General features: G+C 47.4%; 2 protein-coding genes across 3 annotated transcripts in view; both read right to left on the bottom strand.

Annotated features, from left to right (window-relative positions):
• SIRT1 (sirtuin 1) overlaps positions 1-3,573 on the bottom strand; it is a 34,588-nt gene extending 31,015 nt beyond the window's left edge. Inside the window, exon 1 of one of the 2 annotated variants that reach the window (XM_034930667.3) lies at positions 1,213-3,573. In XM_034930667.3, the coding sequence (XP_034786558.1) occupies positions 1,213-1,660 (448 nt within the window). In that variant the 5' untranslated portion in view covers positions 1,661-3,573. Of the gene's footprint in view, positions 1-964 lie in introns of both variants that reach the window. The other variant, XM_003830305.4, reaches the window with a different exon arrangement.
• A 12,587-nt stretch (positions 3,574-16,160) lies between these two features.
• On the bottom strand, positions 16,161-17,053 carry LOC100978570 (large ribosomal subunit protein uL11-like). The gene has a single exon (XM_034931749.3). The coding sequence runs from the start codon at positions 16,710-16,712 to the stop codon at positions 16,215-16,217; it is 498 nt and encodes a 165-aa protein (XP_034787640.1). The 5' UTR covers positions 16,713-17,053; the 3' UTR covers positions 16,161-16,214.
• Between the last annotated feature and the right edge of the window lie 669 nt (positions 17,054-17,722).

Genomic DNA, 17,722 nt, shown 5'->3' with positions numbered 1-17,722 from the left:
GCTTTGGCCTCCCAAAGTGCTAGGATTACACGAAAGAGCCAACGCGCCCGGCCTGACCCAAATATTGATAAAGATGAACACCTATCAAGGATAGAAACTCCTCAGATCAAAAATAAGAAACCTGACCGGGCGCGGTGGCTCACGCCTGTAATCCCAGCACTTTGGGCGGCCGAGGCGGACGGATCACGAAGTCAAGAAATCAAGATCATCCTGGCAAACATGGTGAAACCCCGTCTCTGCTAAAAACACAAAAATTAGCTGGGCGTGGTGGCGGGTGTCTGTAGTCCCAGCTACTCGGCAGGCTGAAGGAGAATCGGTTGAACCCGGGAGGCGGAGGTTGCAGTGAGCCGAGATCGCGCCACTGCACTCCAGCCTAGCGACAGAGCGAGACTCCGTCTCAAAAAAAAAAAAAAAGAAAAGAAAAAGAAACCTTCAAGAACATGACAACTGCAACATATCTGCTTCATTATGCTAGAAGTGTTAAATTTGTGTCTCAATACTACATACATACAAAAAAAGCATGCTTAGCCCAAACACCGTTACCGCACAAGAGCAAGATTAGAATAAAAGTAATATGAACAGCTCTAAAAGTACTCTCTCCCATGCCCACTCCTAACTGCATTACAGAATGGTAATGTCTTCAGGAACAGCCACGTTCTTTAAATTTTGCAAGCTGTGACTACAGAAACAGCTTTCCTCTTTCAAAAATTGTAATTTCAGGCATAAAAATATAGACCAAAAAAAGCAAACTGCACAGGTGTCAGTTTGCAAAAAGCAATTGAAAACGCAGACCAACGGGACAGCCAAAAAGTTGCAGACTTAAGTGTGCTGGGGGGTAGAGGAGAAAAGCAAAGAAAATAAAAAATAAAATAAAGAAAAAAAAAAGCTCTAACAAAAGCAATATACTAAAAGAGTAAGAGGAGGAGAGAAACTTATTTTAAAGCGACTGCGAGAGTCTCCCGACCTGGCTGCTGCGGAAAGAACAAGGCCGCCCAGGCGGGCCACGGACGGAGGAAAAGAGCGAATCCACTGGCAGCTCGCGCAGTAGGAACCGCAGCCCCGGAGAAGCGCGGCTGAACGGAGGGCCGGGGTGGGGAGGGGAACGCCGCGGAGCCTGCCCCGAGCCCCCAGCCGCCCTCAACCTCAGGCCAGTAGGAGCCCGGGGAGAGGGAGGAGGAGATGCGCAGTTCCGGCCGCCCGCACCCTGCGCACCTCGGTACCCAATCGCCGCCGCCGCCGCCTCTTCCTCCTCCTCGCCCTCGTCGTCGTCGTCTTCGTCGTGGAAGTTGTCGGCCAGCGGTGGCTCCCGAGATGGGCCCTGCAGGCCCGGCCCATTGTCTCCTTCCCCAGCCGCCGCAGTCGCCTGGGCCTCTTGCTCCCCGCCCGCCGCCGCCGCCGTCGCCGCCGTCTCTGCCTCCGCCTCCCGCCACAGCGCCGCCGCCGCCGCCGCCGCACCCGGGCAGCCCCTGGCCGCCGCCGGCACCTCACGCTCTGGGGCCGCCCCACCGGGCTCGCCCGGGCTCCGCTCGAGGCCGGGACCATCTCTCCGCGGCCTCTTGCGGAGCGGCTCCCCGGCGGGGGACGACGCGGCCTCCCTGTCGGCCCCCGCCGCCGAGGGGGAGCCGCCGGGCTGAAGGGCGAGGGCCGCCTCGTCCGCCATCTTCCAACTGCCTCTCTGGCCCTCCTCCCTCGCCTCCTCTGCTCCCGCTCGACGCGCGGCACTGGCGCCCCCGCGGCTCCGACTGCGGGAGATTTAAACCCCGTCACGTGACGCGCCCCATCGCCGCCCCCGCCCTCTCGGCGCTCCCGCCACCCACGCGGGCCAGACCACAACACTACGGGTCACGTGGCGGGCGGAGGCTGTTGCGTCTACCGCTCCGCCTGGGCTGGAAGCGCACTCGGCCCCGGCGGCCGGCGGCCCTGCCTCTTTGTGGCGAGCGTGTAGTGCAGCCAAATTCGCCCCTCGGCCGCTTTCTCAACTTCTCTTTCAAACCGACCTCAAATCACTACCGCCGGAACAGCTCAAGTTTTGGTCCGCCCTGGGAATTTCCACTTCTTCCTGAAGTGTACACCTGGCCTGCCTTAGCCTTGTCTATATTTAGCTAAGGGTTAAAACACAGCTGAAGCTGGCTAAGACTTAGCTCCCTGAAATACGCTGGATAGTCGTTCTGTTTTGTTAATAAGTAGGAAGAGAGGCAAAAGGAGGCGGCTCCTTTCCCACTCTCCTCACACCGTTCTGACAGCTCCTCTTTAGCTCCTTTTTCTGCTCCTTGCTTTTCTCCTTAGTCGGTTGCTTTTTCCCCCTCTCTCCCATCACTTGTAGGGTGGTATACATTGCAAAATCCTTGAAGGCATATGTCCTCCTGGGAAGACCTTTGACGTGGAGGTTTGGAGATCAGCCGATCTACTTTCTGGCCCCAGCTTGGCTTCAAACGTGTGTGCATTCCCTTCTCTGGGCCTCAGTTTTCTCACGTGCAGAATGGGTTTGTTGGGTCAGTATGAGAGCATGGGAAGGAAATGACTTGGCCTCCATGCACATCTGCCCTTGGTTAAAATTTGGAGTCCTTCCTTTCTAGCGTGAGCTATCTAGCCGTTTCTAAACTTAATTTTTCTCATGTCTTAAATGGTAATAAGTATTTTAAAACGTCATAGATTTAAATGAGATAACCAGATGTAAAACGAGGGGTACCTAGTAGTTCAAAAGGCTTAGTGGAAAGCCCTTCCACTTTCCTCTCTCCCTGAAATTCTGGCACGCTGTGACTCCATATCTAATCTTAACTAAGGACCCATATAACCCATGGTAGATCTAGAGCCAGTGTTTGTTACGGCATCTGCCTGGAGCACAGCGTTTCTATCTGTTTAAAGGACCTCTACGAGTTTATGGTACACTGTCCCTTAAGCCTAGTATGGGTTCTGGCCATACTGCATCAATTACCTGCGTGACTTTAGGCAATCAACTTAAAGCTGTTTCTTCATCCTTAAAATAAAAAATAAAAAGCTGGAAATATATCGCTAAGGTCCTATCTACATCCAAAAGTCTTATTTCATCTGGTCACCACTATTCATTTCTGAAAGTAATCATCTCCAGTCCTAGAAGCCTTAAAACCATCTTTGGTTGCGTGGGGGGCAAGGGGAGGGAGAGCATTAGGACAAATAGCTAATGCATGCGGGACTTAAAACCTAGCTGGGCGCGGTGGCTGCTGCCTGTAATCCCAGCACTTTGGGAGGCCGAGGCGGACAGATCACCTGAAGTCGGAAGTTCGAGACCAGCCTGACCAACATGGAGAAACCCCCGTCTCTACTAAAAATAAAAAATTAGCCGGGCGTGGTGGCACATGCCTGTAATCCCAGCTACTCAGAAGGCTGAGGCAGGAGAATCGCTTGAATCCAGCAGGCAGAGGTTGCGGTGAGCCGAGATCGCACCATTGCACGCCAGCCTGGGCAGCAAGAGCGAAACTCCGTCTCAAAAAAATATATAAATAAAACCTAGATGAGGGGTTGATTGGTGCAGCAAACCACCATGGCTCACCTATAAGTATGTAACAAACCTACACATTCTGCACCTGTATCCTGGAACTTAAATTAAAAAAAAAAAAAAACAACTTTGAAGCGTTCCTTCATACCAATCCCTCTGAAATCCATCTGACCAATCAATGACCAAATCCTGTTGTCCTTCCTTTCTTCCTACACTCCTCCCAATTCCTGACTAGGCACCACACTCCTAGTGGTTGACATACTTGGTCCTCCCCACTTTCTGTCTTACACTACAAAATATTTCATAAATTGACTCTCAGCTACGTTGGTGGAATGCAATATATGAAATATTGAGAGTCAGTATCCCAATAAAACAGAAACAAAATTCCCAGCTTTTTTGAGAAAAAGATGTCTGTAAGCTTATGAGCATCCTGTTGTTCATTAATTCATTTATATTTATAGTATATTATTGACACGTGAAGTTTATGAACTACAAGAAATGCTATGTGATCAGTATTATTGTTAGTATGCTGAGAGGTCAGAGATGCAGTATGCTTTTCAGGTAGGATAAATGAGAGACAGAAATTGTATTAAAACAAGCACAAAAACAAAAAATCCCAATTAGACTTCTGGTCTACCACTGGTTAAGAACTAACATTAAGGCTAGGCGCTGTGGCTCACGCCTATAAATCCCAGCACTTTGGGAGGCCAAGGCGGGCGGATCACCTGATGTCAGGAGTTCGAGACCAGCCTGACAAGTATGATGTAACCCCGTTTCCACTAAAAATACAAAAATTAGCCCAGAGTGGTGGCATGCGCCTGTAATCCCAGCTACTCGGGAGGCTGAGACGGGAGAATCGCTTGAACTCAGGAGGTGGAGGTTGCAGTGACCTGAGACAGCGCCATTGCACTCCAGCCTGGGCAACAAGAGTGAAACTCTGTCTCAAAAAAAAAAAAAAAAAAAAGAACATTAATATTCTGGCTGACTTAGTAGTTCTATTCTCCTAAGTTAATAAATTGGCCTGCCAAGCACGGTGGCTGACGCCTGTAATCCCAGCACTTTGGGAGGTCGAGGTGAGCGGATCACGAGGTCAGGAGATCAAGACCATCCTGGCTAACACGGTGAAACCCCGTGTCTACTAAAAATACAAAAAATTAGCCGGGTGTGGTGGCGGGCGCCTGTAGTCCCAGCTACTCGGGAGGCTGAGGCAGGAGAATGGTGTGAACCCAGGAGGCGGAGCTTGCAGGGAGCCAGGATCGCGCCACTGCACTCTGGCCTGGGCGACAGAGTGAGACTCCGTCTCAAAAAAAAATAAAAATAAGAATAAATAAAAAATGAGTAAATAAAAAAATAAATTGGCCTAATAGCTCTGATATCAGTCTCATGTGACTACAATTAGAAAGGGAGTTAGTATCAACTCTTTTGTACTAATAAAATGTTATTGTCAAAACTGAAAAATACAAATGGAAATCCCTACCTCACACAATATACGAAATTAAATTCCAGCCAGGCACAGTGGCTCACTCCTGTAATCCCAGCACTTTGGGAAGCTGAGGGGGGGGCAGATCACCTGAAGTCGGGAGTTCAAGACCAGCCTGGCCAACATGGACAAACTACTACTGACTCTACTAAAAAATAAATTAGCCAGGTGTGGTGGCACATTCCTGTAATCCCAACTACTTGGGAGGCTGAGGGAGGAGAATTGCTTGAACCTGGGAGGCGGAGATTGCAGTGAGCCGAGATTGCACCATTGCACTCCAGCCAGGGCAACAAGAGCAAAACTTCATCTCAAAAATATAAAAAATTAAAAATTCCAGATGGATTGAAGATCTAAATGAAAAAATACAAAAATAAAAATATGACATTTTAGAATATTTATAACTTTGGATCAAGAAAGAACTTTTTAGCAAGGCAGGAGCCATTTTTTAAATGATAAAAATATTTGACAATATAAAAATTTAAAATATGCTCAAACCTATTAGTAGTCAGGGATACGTAGTGAAAAAATGTCCTAGCCAAGTACAATGGCTCATACCTATAATCCCAGCACTTTAGGAAGCTGAGGTGGAAGGATGGCTTGAGCCCAAGAATTTGAGATCAGCCTGGGCCACACAGTGAGACCTCATCTCTCCAAAACCTTTAAAAATTAGTCCAGCATCCTGCTTTGCGCCTGTAGTCCGAGCTACTTGGGAGGCTGAGGCAGGAGGACTGTTTGAGCCTGAAGGTCGAGGCTGCAGTGAGCCACGGTCGAGCCACTGCACTCCAACCTGGGCAACACAGCAAGACCCTAACTCAAAAAAATAAAATATGGCTGGGCGCAGTGGCTCACGCCTGTAATCCCAGCACTTTGGGAGGCCGAGGCGGGCAGATCATGAGGTCAGGAGATTGAGACCATCCTGGCTAACATGGTGAAACCCCGTATCTACTAAAAATACAAAAAAATTAGCTGGGCGTGGTGGTGGGCGCCTGTAGTCCCAGTTACTCGGGAGGCTGAGGCAGAAGAATGGCGGAAACCCAGGAGGCAGAGCTTGCAGTGAGCCAAGATCACGCCCCTGCACTCCAGCCTGGGCGACAGAGTGAGACTCCATCTCAAAAAAAATAAATAAAGTAACATCCGGGTGCAGTCAGTCATGCCTGTAATGCTAGTACTTTGGGAGGCCAATGTGGGCAGATCACTTGAGGTCAGGAGTTCGAAACCAGCCTGGCCAAAATGGTGAAACCCCATCTCTACTAAAAATATACGATAATTAGCCAGGCATGGTGGTGCGCGTCTGTAATCTCAGCTACTCCGGAGGCTGAGGCACAAGAATCACTTGGACCTGGGAGGTGGAGGTTGCAGTGAGCCGAGATTGCGCCACTGCACTCCAGCCTAGGTGACAGAGTGAGACTCCGTCTCAAAAATAAAATAAAATAACATTAAAACATGACCGGGAGTGGTGGCTCACACCTGTAATCCCAGCACTTTGGGAGGCTGAGGCAGGAGGTCAACAGTTTGAGACCAGCCTGGCCAATATTGTGAAACCCTGTCTCTACTAAAAATTAGCCAGGTGTGGTGGCACAGGTCTGTGATCCCAGCTACTCAGGAGGCTGAGGCAAGGCAATCGCTGAACACAGGAGGCAGAGGCTGCAGTGAGCCAAGATCACAAGATCATGAGACAGAGTGAGATTCCATCTCACCAAAAAAAAAAAAAACAAACAACAACAACAAAAAACCAAGGTATTACTTTTCACCCCTCAAATAGGCAAAAGGAAAAAAAAAGTTTTTATTGTCACTGTCTGTTGCTAAGCAGAATATGGAGAAACTGATACATTGTTGTCATAATGTTGGAAAGTAATCTGGAAACATTTATTTAAATTATACGTATATAATCCGAGCATTTTGGGAGGCAGAAGCAGGTGGATCACTTGAGGTCAGAGTTTGAGACCAGCCTGCCCAACATGGCGAAACCTTGTCTCTACTAAAAATACAAAAATTAGGCTGGGGGCAGTGGCTCACACCTGTAATCCCAGCACTTCGGGAGGCTGAGGCGGGTGGATCACGAGGTCAGGAGATCGAGACCACCCTGACTAACACAGTGAAACCCTGTCTCTATTAAAAATACAAAAAAATTAGCTGGGCATGGTGGTAGGCGCCTGTAGTCCCAGCTACTCGGGAGGCTGAGGCAGGAGAATGGCGTGAACCCAGGAGGCACAGCTTGCAGTGAGCCGAGACCGCGCCACTGCACTCCAGCGTGGGTGACACAGCCAGACTCTGTCTCAAAAAAAAAAAAAAATACAAAAATTAGCCAGGCATGGTGGCATGCACCTGTAGTCCCAGCTATTGGGGAGGCTGAGGTGGGAGAATCACTTGAACCCAGGAGGTGGAGTTTGCAGTGAGCCAACATCATGCTACTGCACTCCTGCCTGAGTGACAGAGTGAGACTCTGTCTTAAAAAAACAAACAAACAAACAAAAATCTTTATTGTGGCATTGATATTGCTGGGGAAAAGTCAAGAAAACAATCTGTATGTCTTCAATAAAAAACCTGTTGATCAAATTATGGTGCACACATACTATGGCATATTATGCCACCATTAAAAGGTTTTGTGGGCCGGGCGCGGTGGCTCACGCCTATAATCCCAGTACTTTGGGAGGCTGAGGTGGGTGGATCACGAGGTCGGGAAATCGAGACCATCCTGGCTAACACGGTGAAACCCCATCTCTACTAAAAATACAAAAAAATTAGCCGGGCGTGCTGGCGGGCGCTTGTAGTCCCAGCTACTCGGGAGGCTGAGGCAGGAGAATGGCGTGAACCCAGGAGGCGGAGGTTGCAGTGACCCGAGATCGTGCCACTGCACTCCAGCCTGGGTGACAGAGAGAGACTCTGTCTCAAAAAAAATAAAAAAATAAAAAATGAAAAAATAAAAGGGTTTGTAACTGTCGTTGTTGAGGAGTGTGTGTGAAACACTGTGAGTGAAAAAAGCAAGTTGCACAGTAATGTGTGCATTATTGTCCTTTCTTATTTAATAAATATCCCTTTATTACTATTTTATTTTATTAATTAAATTTTTTTTGAGATGGAGTCTCTCTCTGTTGCCCAGGCTGGAGTGCAGTGGCACAATCTTGGCTCACTGCAACCTCCACCTCCTGGGTTCAAGCGATTCTCCCACCTCAGCCTCCCCAATAGCTGGGACTACAGGTGCGTGCCACCATGCCCGGCTAATTTTCATATTTTTAGTAGAGACAGGGTTTTGCCATGTTGGCCAGGCTGGTCTCAAACTCCTGACCTTGTGATCCACCTGCCTTGGCCTCCCAAAGTGCTGGCATTATAGGTGTGAGTCACTGTGCCCGGCCAATTATTATTATTTTTTAAACCTCTATATGCCTATGAGAAAAGAAAAGTATTTTTATCTGATGAATGTGAGTCATTTTAAATTATTAGGCCCAAAGAGACGTAAAAACGAGACAGCAGACCGGGCACGGTGGCTCACAGCTGTAATCCCAACATTTTGGGAGGCTGAAGCGGGAGATTGCTTGAGGTCAAAAGTTCAAGACCATCCTGGCCAACATGGCGAAACCCCGTCTCTACAAAAAATACAAAAATTAGCCAGGTGTTATGGCCCATGCCTGTAGTCCCAGCTACTTGGAAGTCTGCAGTGGGAGGATCACCTCACCCTGGGGAGATCCAGGATGCAGTGAGCCGAGATTGGCCACTGTACTCCAGCCTGGGTGACAGAGCTTACTCCCCACTTTGTGTATTCGTCTCTTGAAACTGCTTGCCACAAGTAGCTATAAATTCACCCAATGCTTCAGCATACCATGAAAGTGAAAAGAAAAAAAAATTCATCCAATAATGCCACACCAGACACTATAAACTGCACCCTATAACTTAACAATGTATAGCCAATCACTAATCATTGTTTTTTCTGTAAACCAATGAGAATTCCTGACAGATACCTTTGTTATTGGCTCACTCCCCGCCCACTTTTTCACTTAAAAAACCTTCCTGTAATGGATAAGGAGCTGAGTGAAGCTCATATCCAAGATTACTTGGGTCTGAATCTTCCAGGCAGCTATCTTCACTTTGGCTCAGTTAAACTCTTTAAATTATATTTTGTGCCTCAGCCTCTTCCTTTTAGGCCAATGTCTTTTTTTTTTTTTCTTTTTTCTTATTTTTGAGACCAAGTCTCCTGCTGTCACCCAGGCTGGAGTGCAGTGGCGCGATCTCGGCTCACTGCAACCTCTGCCTCCCAAGTTCAAGCGATTCTCCCACCTCAGCCTCCTGGGTAGTAGCTGGGATTACCGGCATGCGTTACCATGCCCAGCTACTTTTTGTATTTTTAGTAGAGATAGAGTTTCACCATATTGGCCAGGCTGGTCTTGAACTCCCGACCTCAGATGATTCACCTGCATTGGCCTCCGAAAGTGCTGGGATTAAAGGTGTGAGACATGGCGCCAGGCCTAGGTCAAAATCTATATACAAATCTACATACAAGGGCAGGTGCAGTGTCTCACACCTGTGATCCTAGCACTTTGGAAGGCCGAGGCAGGGAGACTACTTGAGCCCAGGAGTTTGAGACCAGCCTGGGCAACATGAGGAAACCCCATCTCCATAAAAAGTACAAAAATTAGCCAGGTGTGGGCTGGGCACGGTGGCTCACGCCTTTAATCCCACCACTTTGGGAGGCAGAGGCAGGCGGATCGCAAGGTCAAGAGTTCAAGACCAGCCTGACCAACACGGTGAAACCCCATCTCTACTAAAAATACAAAAATTAGCTGGGAATGGTGGTGCATGCCTGTAATCCCAGCTACTCAGGAAGCTAAGGCAGGAGAATCGCTTGAACCCGGGAGGTGGAGGTTGCAGTGAGCCAAGATCATGCCATTGCAGTCTAGCCTGGGCGACAGAGGGAGACTCCATCTCAAAAAAAAAAAAAAAATTAGCCAGGCGTGGTGGTGCGCACTGGTAGTCCCAGCTACTTGAGAATCTAAGGGAAGAGAACTGCCTGAGCCCAGAAGGCAGAGGTTGCAGTGAGCTGAGGTCGCACCATTGCACTCCAGCCTTGGCGACAGGAGTGAAACCCTGTCTTGAAAAAAAAAAAAAGAAAGAAAGAAAAAGAAAAAATATCTACATATAAATATGGCTATAAGGCCAGGCGCGGTGGCTCATGCCTGTAATCCCAGCACTTTGGGAGCCTGAGGTGGGTGGATCACGAGGTCAGGAGTCTGAGACCAGCCTGGCCAACATAGTGAAACCCTGTCTCTGCTAAAAATACAAAAATTAGCCGGGCATGGTGGCGCATGCCTGTAGTCCCAGCTACTAGGGAGGCTGAAGGAAGAGAATCGCTTGAACCTGGGAGATGGAGGTTGCAGTGAGCCGAGATCGCACCACTGCACTCCAGCCTGGGTGACAGAGCAAGACTCTGTCTCAAAAGAAAAAAAAAAGGCTGTAGAGGCTTAGAAAAAGTATGGCAAGTTACATATCAAAATGTTAACATTTTAACATCCCTGATTGAGGGGCCTGGACATAGATGGGAGGGTTGAGGACACATTAATAACTATTTCTTGCTAAAATTTCACATATTAAAATGAGAACTTTTTTCAGAAATTTAAAGGAAAAAGAGTAACTTTTTTTGTAACTGCAAGCTGAGCGCTAGCCCTTGAGCTCTGGTGACCCTCCCACTCTTTGAGGCTTGAGCAGTTGGCTGACTTTATTGTCCTATGTCTCTTCATTTTAGATTTCCTAGGCATACCTACACATTTAACAGATGCTATTCTTTCATGGTTTAAAATATGTTGTTTTTTCAGAAACAGGATCTTACTCTGTTGCCTAGGCTGGAGTGCAGTGGCACAATCATAGTTTGCTGCAGCCTCAAACTCCCGGATTCAAGGAATCCTCACTTCAGCCTCCTAAGTAGCTGGTCTACAGCCATGTACCACCATACCTGGCTAATTTTTAAATTTTTAATAGAGATGGGGTCTTGCTATGTTGCCCAGGTTGGCCTCAAACTCCTGACCTCAAGGCATCCTTCTGCCTGTTTTGTCTTTTTGACGAGGTTAAAAGACAAATGTTGTACTTTCCAACAGAACTTAAGATTCTGCACTTTATCAAACACCATTTGGGGAGCTGTGTGAAATTTCCAAACTATAACAAATAGACAGTTTAGTCATGCAGCCTGCCTTCCACCAGCAGTATATAAACCTAGATCAGTGGTTCTCAACTGGGAGATTTTGCCCTCCATCCCCTAGAGGACATTTGACATTTCAAAGACATTTCTAGTTGTCACACCTGGGAGAAGAATGTACTGCTGGCATCCAGCAGAGAGAAGCCAAGGGTGTTGCTAAACGTTCTCGAAATCTAGAAAATAGCCATCTACAACAAATAATTATCCAGCCAAAATTTCAACAGTGCCATGCCTGAGAAACACTGGCCGAAAATTTCAACCATATAGGGCAAGTGGTAATGATTGGGGCTCTAAGTAAGGAAGGTTCCCAAGGGAATGAAAGGGCAAGCTTTTATTATCAAGGCTAGGTTGCAGAGCAGCAGAGGAGTGATTTTCACATTGGTTTTTATCAGCAGAATCCACCCACTGAATGAACTTAACTCTACTGTACAGTATCATAAAGATATATTTCCTTTATAAAGGACTCTCATTAATTAGTAAGAAAAAGATTGATAGCGTAGTTGGAAATGAAGAGTTCAGTTCACAGAAAATAGGACACAAGTGGCTTTTAAACATATGAAAGTTGTAAAACCTCACTCATAAATACAGAACTATGCATTAACCTATAACAAAATGTCAGTTTTCACCCATCAAAATAGTAAGGAACTGGCCAGGCACGGCCTGTAATCCTAGCATTTTGGGAGGCCGAGGCGAGCAAATCACTTGAGGTCAGGAGTTCAAGACCAGCCTGGCCAACATGGCAAAACTCCGTCTCTACTAAAAACACAAAAATTAGCTGGGCATGGTGGTGGGCATCTGTAATCACAGCTACTCAGGAGGCTGAGGCAGGAGAATCACTTGAACCGGGGAGGAGGAGGTTGCAGTGAGCCGAGATCGTGCCACTGCACTCCAGCCTGGGCGACAGAGCAAGACTTTTTTTTTTTCTCCCTCTTTTTTTTTTTTTTTGAGATGGAGTCTTGCTTTGTCACCCAGGCTGGAGTGCAGTGGCGCAATCTCAGCTCACTGCAACCTCCGCCTCCCAGGTTCAAGCGATTCTCTTGCCTCAGCCTCCCTAGTAGCTGGGACTACAGGCATGCACCACTACACCCGGCTAATTTTTGTATTTTTAGTAGAGACTGGGTTTCTCCATGTTGGCCAGACTGGTCTCGAACTCCTTACCTTGTAATCTGCCTACCTCGGCCTCCCAAAGTGCTGGGATTACAGGTGTGAGCCACCATGCCCGGTCGGCAAGACTCTATCTCAAAAAATAAAAAAGAAAGGAACAAAAACGTGATCATATATTGCATTGGCAAGGATGTAAAAAGCCAGGCCCTCTTGTACGGTGATAATAGAATTGTAAATTGGTACAACTCCCTGGAAGGTTATTTGGCACTATTTATCAAAATATAAATTGCATATACCTTTTAATCTAGCAATTTCAATTCTAGGAATCCACTTTATAGAATTACTTTCACACTTGTGAAATTACATATATTTAAGGCTATTCATTGTGCTTTTGTTTATACTAGCAGAAAACTGGAAATACACTAGTTGTCCATTAATGTGGAACTGGCTAAACAATATTACGAGTACCTATCCTTATATGTACATAGTTTATCGAACTCAAGAAGTGGGTAACAGAAGTTGCTCCTAGGGAGGGGAAATGGGAGACAAAAAGACAAAAGTATGAAGGAGATTTTTTTTTTAATATTTTGTGCCTTTTGAAGTCTTCACCATATATATCATACATATATGCATACATTCATATGTATTACATTATACACACTAAGCTTTTCTGGGTGAAACAGCCTCCCCTACTGTCCATCACGGCACCCTGCAAGACATCACTGAGGATATCTAGAGTCCCAAAAGAACATAGTAAAAACCAGTGTCAAAAACAAACACGTGGCCAGGCACGGTGGCTCACACTTGTAATCCCAGCACTTTGCGAGGCCGAGGTGGGTGGATCACGAGGTCAGGAGTTCGAGACCAGCCTGGCCAACACAGTGAAACCCGTCTCTACTGAAAATACAAAAATTAGCTGGGCTTGATGGCAGGCGCCTGTAATCCCAATTACTCAGGAGGCTGAGGCAGGAGAATTGCCTGAACCCGGGAGGCGGAGGTTACAGTGAGCCAAGATTGCACCACTGCACTCCAGCCTGGGCGACAGAGCTAGATTCCATTTCAAAAAAACAAAAATAGGCGTGGTGGCTCACGCCTGTAATCCCAGCACTTTGGGAGGCCAAGGCAGGTGGAACACCTGAGGTCAGGAGTTCGAGACCAGCCTGGCCAATACGGTGAAACCCCACCTCTACTGAAAATACAAAAATTAGCTGGGTGTGGTGGCATACGCCTCTAGTCCCAGCTACTAGGGAGGCTGAGGCAGGAGAATCTCTTGAACCCAGGAGGCAGAGGTTGCAGTGAGCCGAGATCCTGCCACTGCATTCCAGCCTGGATGACAGAGCAAGGCTCCATCTCAAAAACAAAACAAAACAAAACAAAAACAGGCCGGGCACAGTGGCTCATGCCTGTAATCCCAGCACTTTGTGAGGCCGAGGCAGGTGGGTCATGTGAGATCAGGAGTTTGAGCCCAGCCTGGCCAACATGGCAAAACCCCATCTCTACTAAAAATACAAAATTAAAAAAAAAAATTAGGCAGTGTGGTGGTGGGCACCTGTAATTCCAGCTACTTGGTGGGGGGCTAAGGCAACAGAATCGCTTGAACCTGGGAGGCAGAGGTTGCAGTGAGCTGAGATGTGCTCCAGTCTGGGTGACAAGAGCAAGACTGTCTCAAAAAAAAAAAAAAAAAAAAAAAAAAAACCAACAAACAAACCCCAAAAAACAAAAAGTAAAAAAAGAAGAAAGAAAAAAAAAAACAGTATCATAGTCATCTACTAAATAATCCTAAAATTTCAGTGGTTAAGTGCAACAAAAGTTTATCTCTCACTCACACAATAATCTAACATGGTTATTCCCTGGTCAGGTGGCTCTTTGGGGCAGTTTTCCTCCAAAAAGTGAACAAGAGACCCTTGTTTCTTCCATCTTGTAGTTCTGCCATTGGGTAAACAGCGGAAATTTTTTTTTTTTTGAGATGGAGTCTGGCTCTGTTGCCCAGGTTGGAGTGTAGTGGTGCGATCTCGGCTCACTGCAACCTCCGCCTCCCGGGTTCACACCATTCTCCTGCCTCAGCCTCCCGAGTAGCTGGGACTATAGGCGCCCACCACCACGCCCAGCTAATCTTTTGTATTTTTAGTAGACACGGGGTTTCACCGTGTTAGCCAGGATGGTCTTGATCTCCTGACCTCGTGATCCGCCCGCCTCGGCCTCCCAAAGTGCTGGGATTACAGGCATGAGCCACCGGCCCGGCCAAACAATGGAAATTAAGTAACACCTGTTAAAGTGTTTTATGGGCCCGTCCTGGAAGTTGAACCCACTGCTCCTTCTCACATTCAGCTTTGTAGAAGTCAGTCATGTGGCTATGCATAAGGGAGCCTCGGTGATTGTATTGTTCAGGATGACAGATTGGAGTTATGGGCAAACAGAGATAATGACCAGCACTAAAACGTGCTCCAGCTATATGTCCAAGTTGTCAGCTGGATCCACTCATTATAATTTTATTATAACCTATTAGCCTTTCACCTAATGAATCCACTCCTTTAATGGTGTCATGGCCAGAATGTTTGTGTCCCCTCAAAATTCATATGTTGGCTGGGCACAGTGGCTCACACCTGTAATCCCAGCACTTTGAGAGGCTGAGGCGGGTAGATCACGAGGTCAGGAGTTCGAGACCACCTTGGCCAACATGGTGAAACCCCATCTTTATAAAAATACAAAAATTGGGATGGGTGCGGTGGCTCACACCAGTAATCCCAGCAGTTTGGGAGGCTGAGGCAGGTGGATCATGAGGTCAGGAGTTCGAGACCAGCCTGGCCAACATGGTGAAACCCTGTCTCTGCTAAAATACAAAAAAATTAGCTGGGGGTGGTGGCAGGTGCCTATAATCCCGGATACTCGGGAGGCTGAGGCAGAGAACTGCTTGAACCTGGGAGGCAGAGGTTGCAGTGAGCCGAGATTGTGCCACTGGACTCCAGCCTGGGCGACAGAGCGAGACTCCATCTTAAAAAAAAAAATAATTAGCCCGGCACAGTGGCACACGCCTGTAATTCCAGCTACTCAGGAGCCTGAGGCAGGAGAATCATTGGAACCTGTGAGGCGGAGGTTGCAGTGAGCCGAGTTCACAACACTGCACTCCAGCCTGTCCGACAGAGCAAGACTCTGTCTCAAAACAAACAAAAATTCATATGTTGAATTCCTAACTCCCAAAATGACAGTATTAGGAGATGGGGCTTTTGAGATATGATTAGGTCATGACGGTGGAATCCTCACAAATGGAATCAGTGCCCTAATAAAAGAAACCCAGTCAACTTGCTCACTCTGTTTCCCCCATGTGAAAACGCAGCAAGAAGACAGCCTCCTGTAAACCAAGACAAAGACACCAGAAACCCAACCACTCTGGCACCCTAATCTCAGACTTCCAGCCTCCAGAACTGTGAGAAACAAGTGTTTGTTGTTAAGCCACCCAGTCTATGGTAATTTTCTATAGCAGCAGAGGTGACTGAGGCAAATGATGTCTTCTGATAAATAGAAGTATTCATTTTATTTATTTATTTATTATTTATTTATTTTTTTGAGACAGAGTCTTCCTCTGTTTCCCAGGCTGGAGTGCAGTGGTGTGATCTCTGCTCGTTGCAGCCTCCGCCTCCCGGGCTCAAGCGAGTCTCCTGCCTTAGCCTCCCAAGTAGCTGGGGTTACAGGCGCATGCCACCACACCTGGCTAATTTTTGTATTTTTAGTAGAGACAGGGTATCACCACATTGGCCAGGCTGGTCTCAAACTCCTGACCTCAAGTGATCCACTCACCTTGGCCTCCCAAATTGTTGGGATTACAGGCGTGAGCCACGGTGCTCAACCCAGAAGTACTCATTTTAGTGTAGACTAACTTATCAATTTTTTTCTCTATATTGGGTTCCTTGTTTTCATATGTATTTTTTTTCCACCAGTTGTCAAATGATCCTTTATTGAAATATTTTCCTTTGTGCTTAACTGGCTGGGCATTCCACAGCACCACTGTTGATGTCATCTATGATGTCATGAGGGTGGCGGCCATCAACATTACAGCCCACAGACTGGGCAGTCCCCAGGATCTCTTTAATGGTTCCAGAGAGTTCTCTGGCTAAGGATTGGTGCCGCATCTGTCGAGCAACCTTGATGATCTCATCAAAAGTGATATTCCCACTGTGTTTAATGTTTTTCTGTTTCTTTCCGTCTCTTGGTGGCTCCTTGAAGGCTTTGATGATCAGGGCGGAGGCAGAAGGCACCACCTCAATCTGGGCCTGTCTGTTCTGAATGGTCAGTTTCACTGTAATCCTCAGGCCCTTCCAGTCACCCGTTGCCTTGGCAATGTCATCACCAGCCTTTTTTGGAGACAGACCCAGGGGGCCGATCTTGGGGGCCAGGGCAGAAGTGGCACCGACTTCACCTCCGGTGCACCTCAGGTATACGACTTTGATCTCGTTGGGGTCGAACTTCGGTGGCATGGTGGAGGCGGCTGGTGTGGGATGAAACCGGATTCGGAACGACGGAAGAAAGTTGCACCTTGGCCTCCTCCAAGCCGAAAGCCGAGAGCTGTTTTCATATTGTTGTGTTTCATGTTTTCTTTTTTTTTTTTTGTCTGAGATGGAGTCTCGTTCTGTCACCCAGGCTGAAGGGCAGTGGTGCGATCTCGGCTCACTGCAACCTCCGCCTCCCGGGTTAACGCCATTCTCCTGCCTCAGCCTCTCAAGTAGCTGGGACTACAGGCACGCGCCACCACACCCGGCTAATTTTTTTGTATTTTTAGTAGAGACGGGGTTTTACCGTGTTAGCCAGGATGGTCTCGATCTCCTGACCTCGTGATCTGCCCGCCTCAGCCTCCCAAAGTGTTGGGATTACAGGCGTGAGCCACCGCGCCCGGTCTTATGTTTTCTATATATTCTAGAAAAAGTCCTTTGTCAGATTGGTGACTTGCAAATATTTCTCCCAGACTGCAGCTTATCTTTCATTCTCTTAAACATGTTCTTTGCAGAGCAGAAGTTTTCTATATTGTTGTTGTTTTGAGACAGAGTCTCGCTCTGTTGCCCAGGCTGGAGTGCAGTGGCGTGATCTCGGCTAAATGCAACCTCCGCCTCCTGGGTTCAGGCGATTCTCCAGTCTCAGCCTCCTGGGTAGCTGGGATTACAGCTGCCCGCCACCACACCTGGCTAATTTTTGTGGTTTTAGTAGATATGGAATTTTGCCATGTTGGCTAGGCTGGTCTCGAACTCCTGACCTCAGGTGATCTGCCTGCCTTGGCCTCCCAAAGTGCTGGGATTACAGGTGTGAGCCACTGCGCCCAGGCAGAAGTTTTTTATATTGGTGAAGATCAGCTTACCATTTATTTTTCTTTTATGAATTTTACTGTTGATATTATGTGTAGAACTCTACCTAACCCAAGGTTCCAAATATTTTCTTTGGTTTTCCTTCTGAAAATTTTCTTTTTCTTTTTTTTTGAGACAGAGTCTGGCCTCAT

The sequence above is a fragment of the Pan paniscus genome, chromosome 8 (assembly GCF_029289425.2).
Source record: "Pan paniscus chromosome 8, NHGRI_mPanPan1-v2.0_pri, whole genome shotgun sequence".
NCBI lineage: Eukaryota > Metazoa > Chordata > Mammalia > Primates > Hominidae > Pan > Pan paniscus.
The sequence above is the reverse complement of the archived record's forward strand: the minus strand, read 5'-3'. Positions and strand labels throughout refer to the sequence as shown.

Excerpts from the sequence above, each read along its gene's own strand:
- LOC100978570 (XM_034931749.3), bottom strand. The coding sequence starts at position 16,712 with ATGCCACCGAAGTTCGACCCCAACGAGATCAAAGTCGTATACCTGAGG.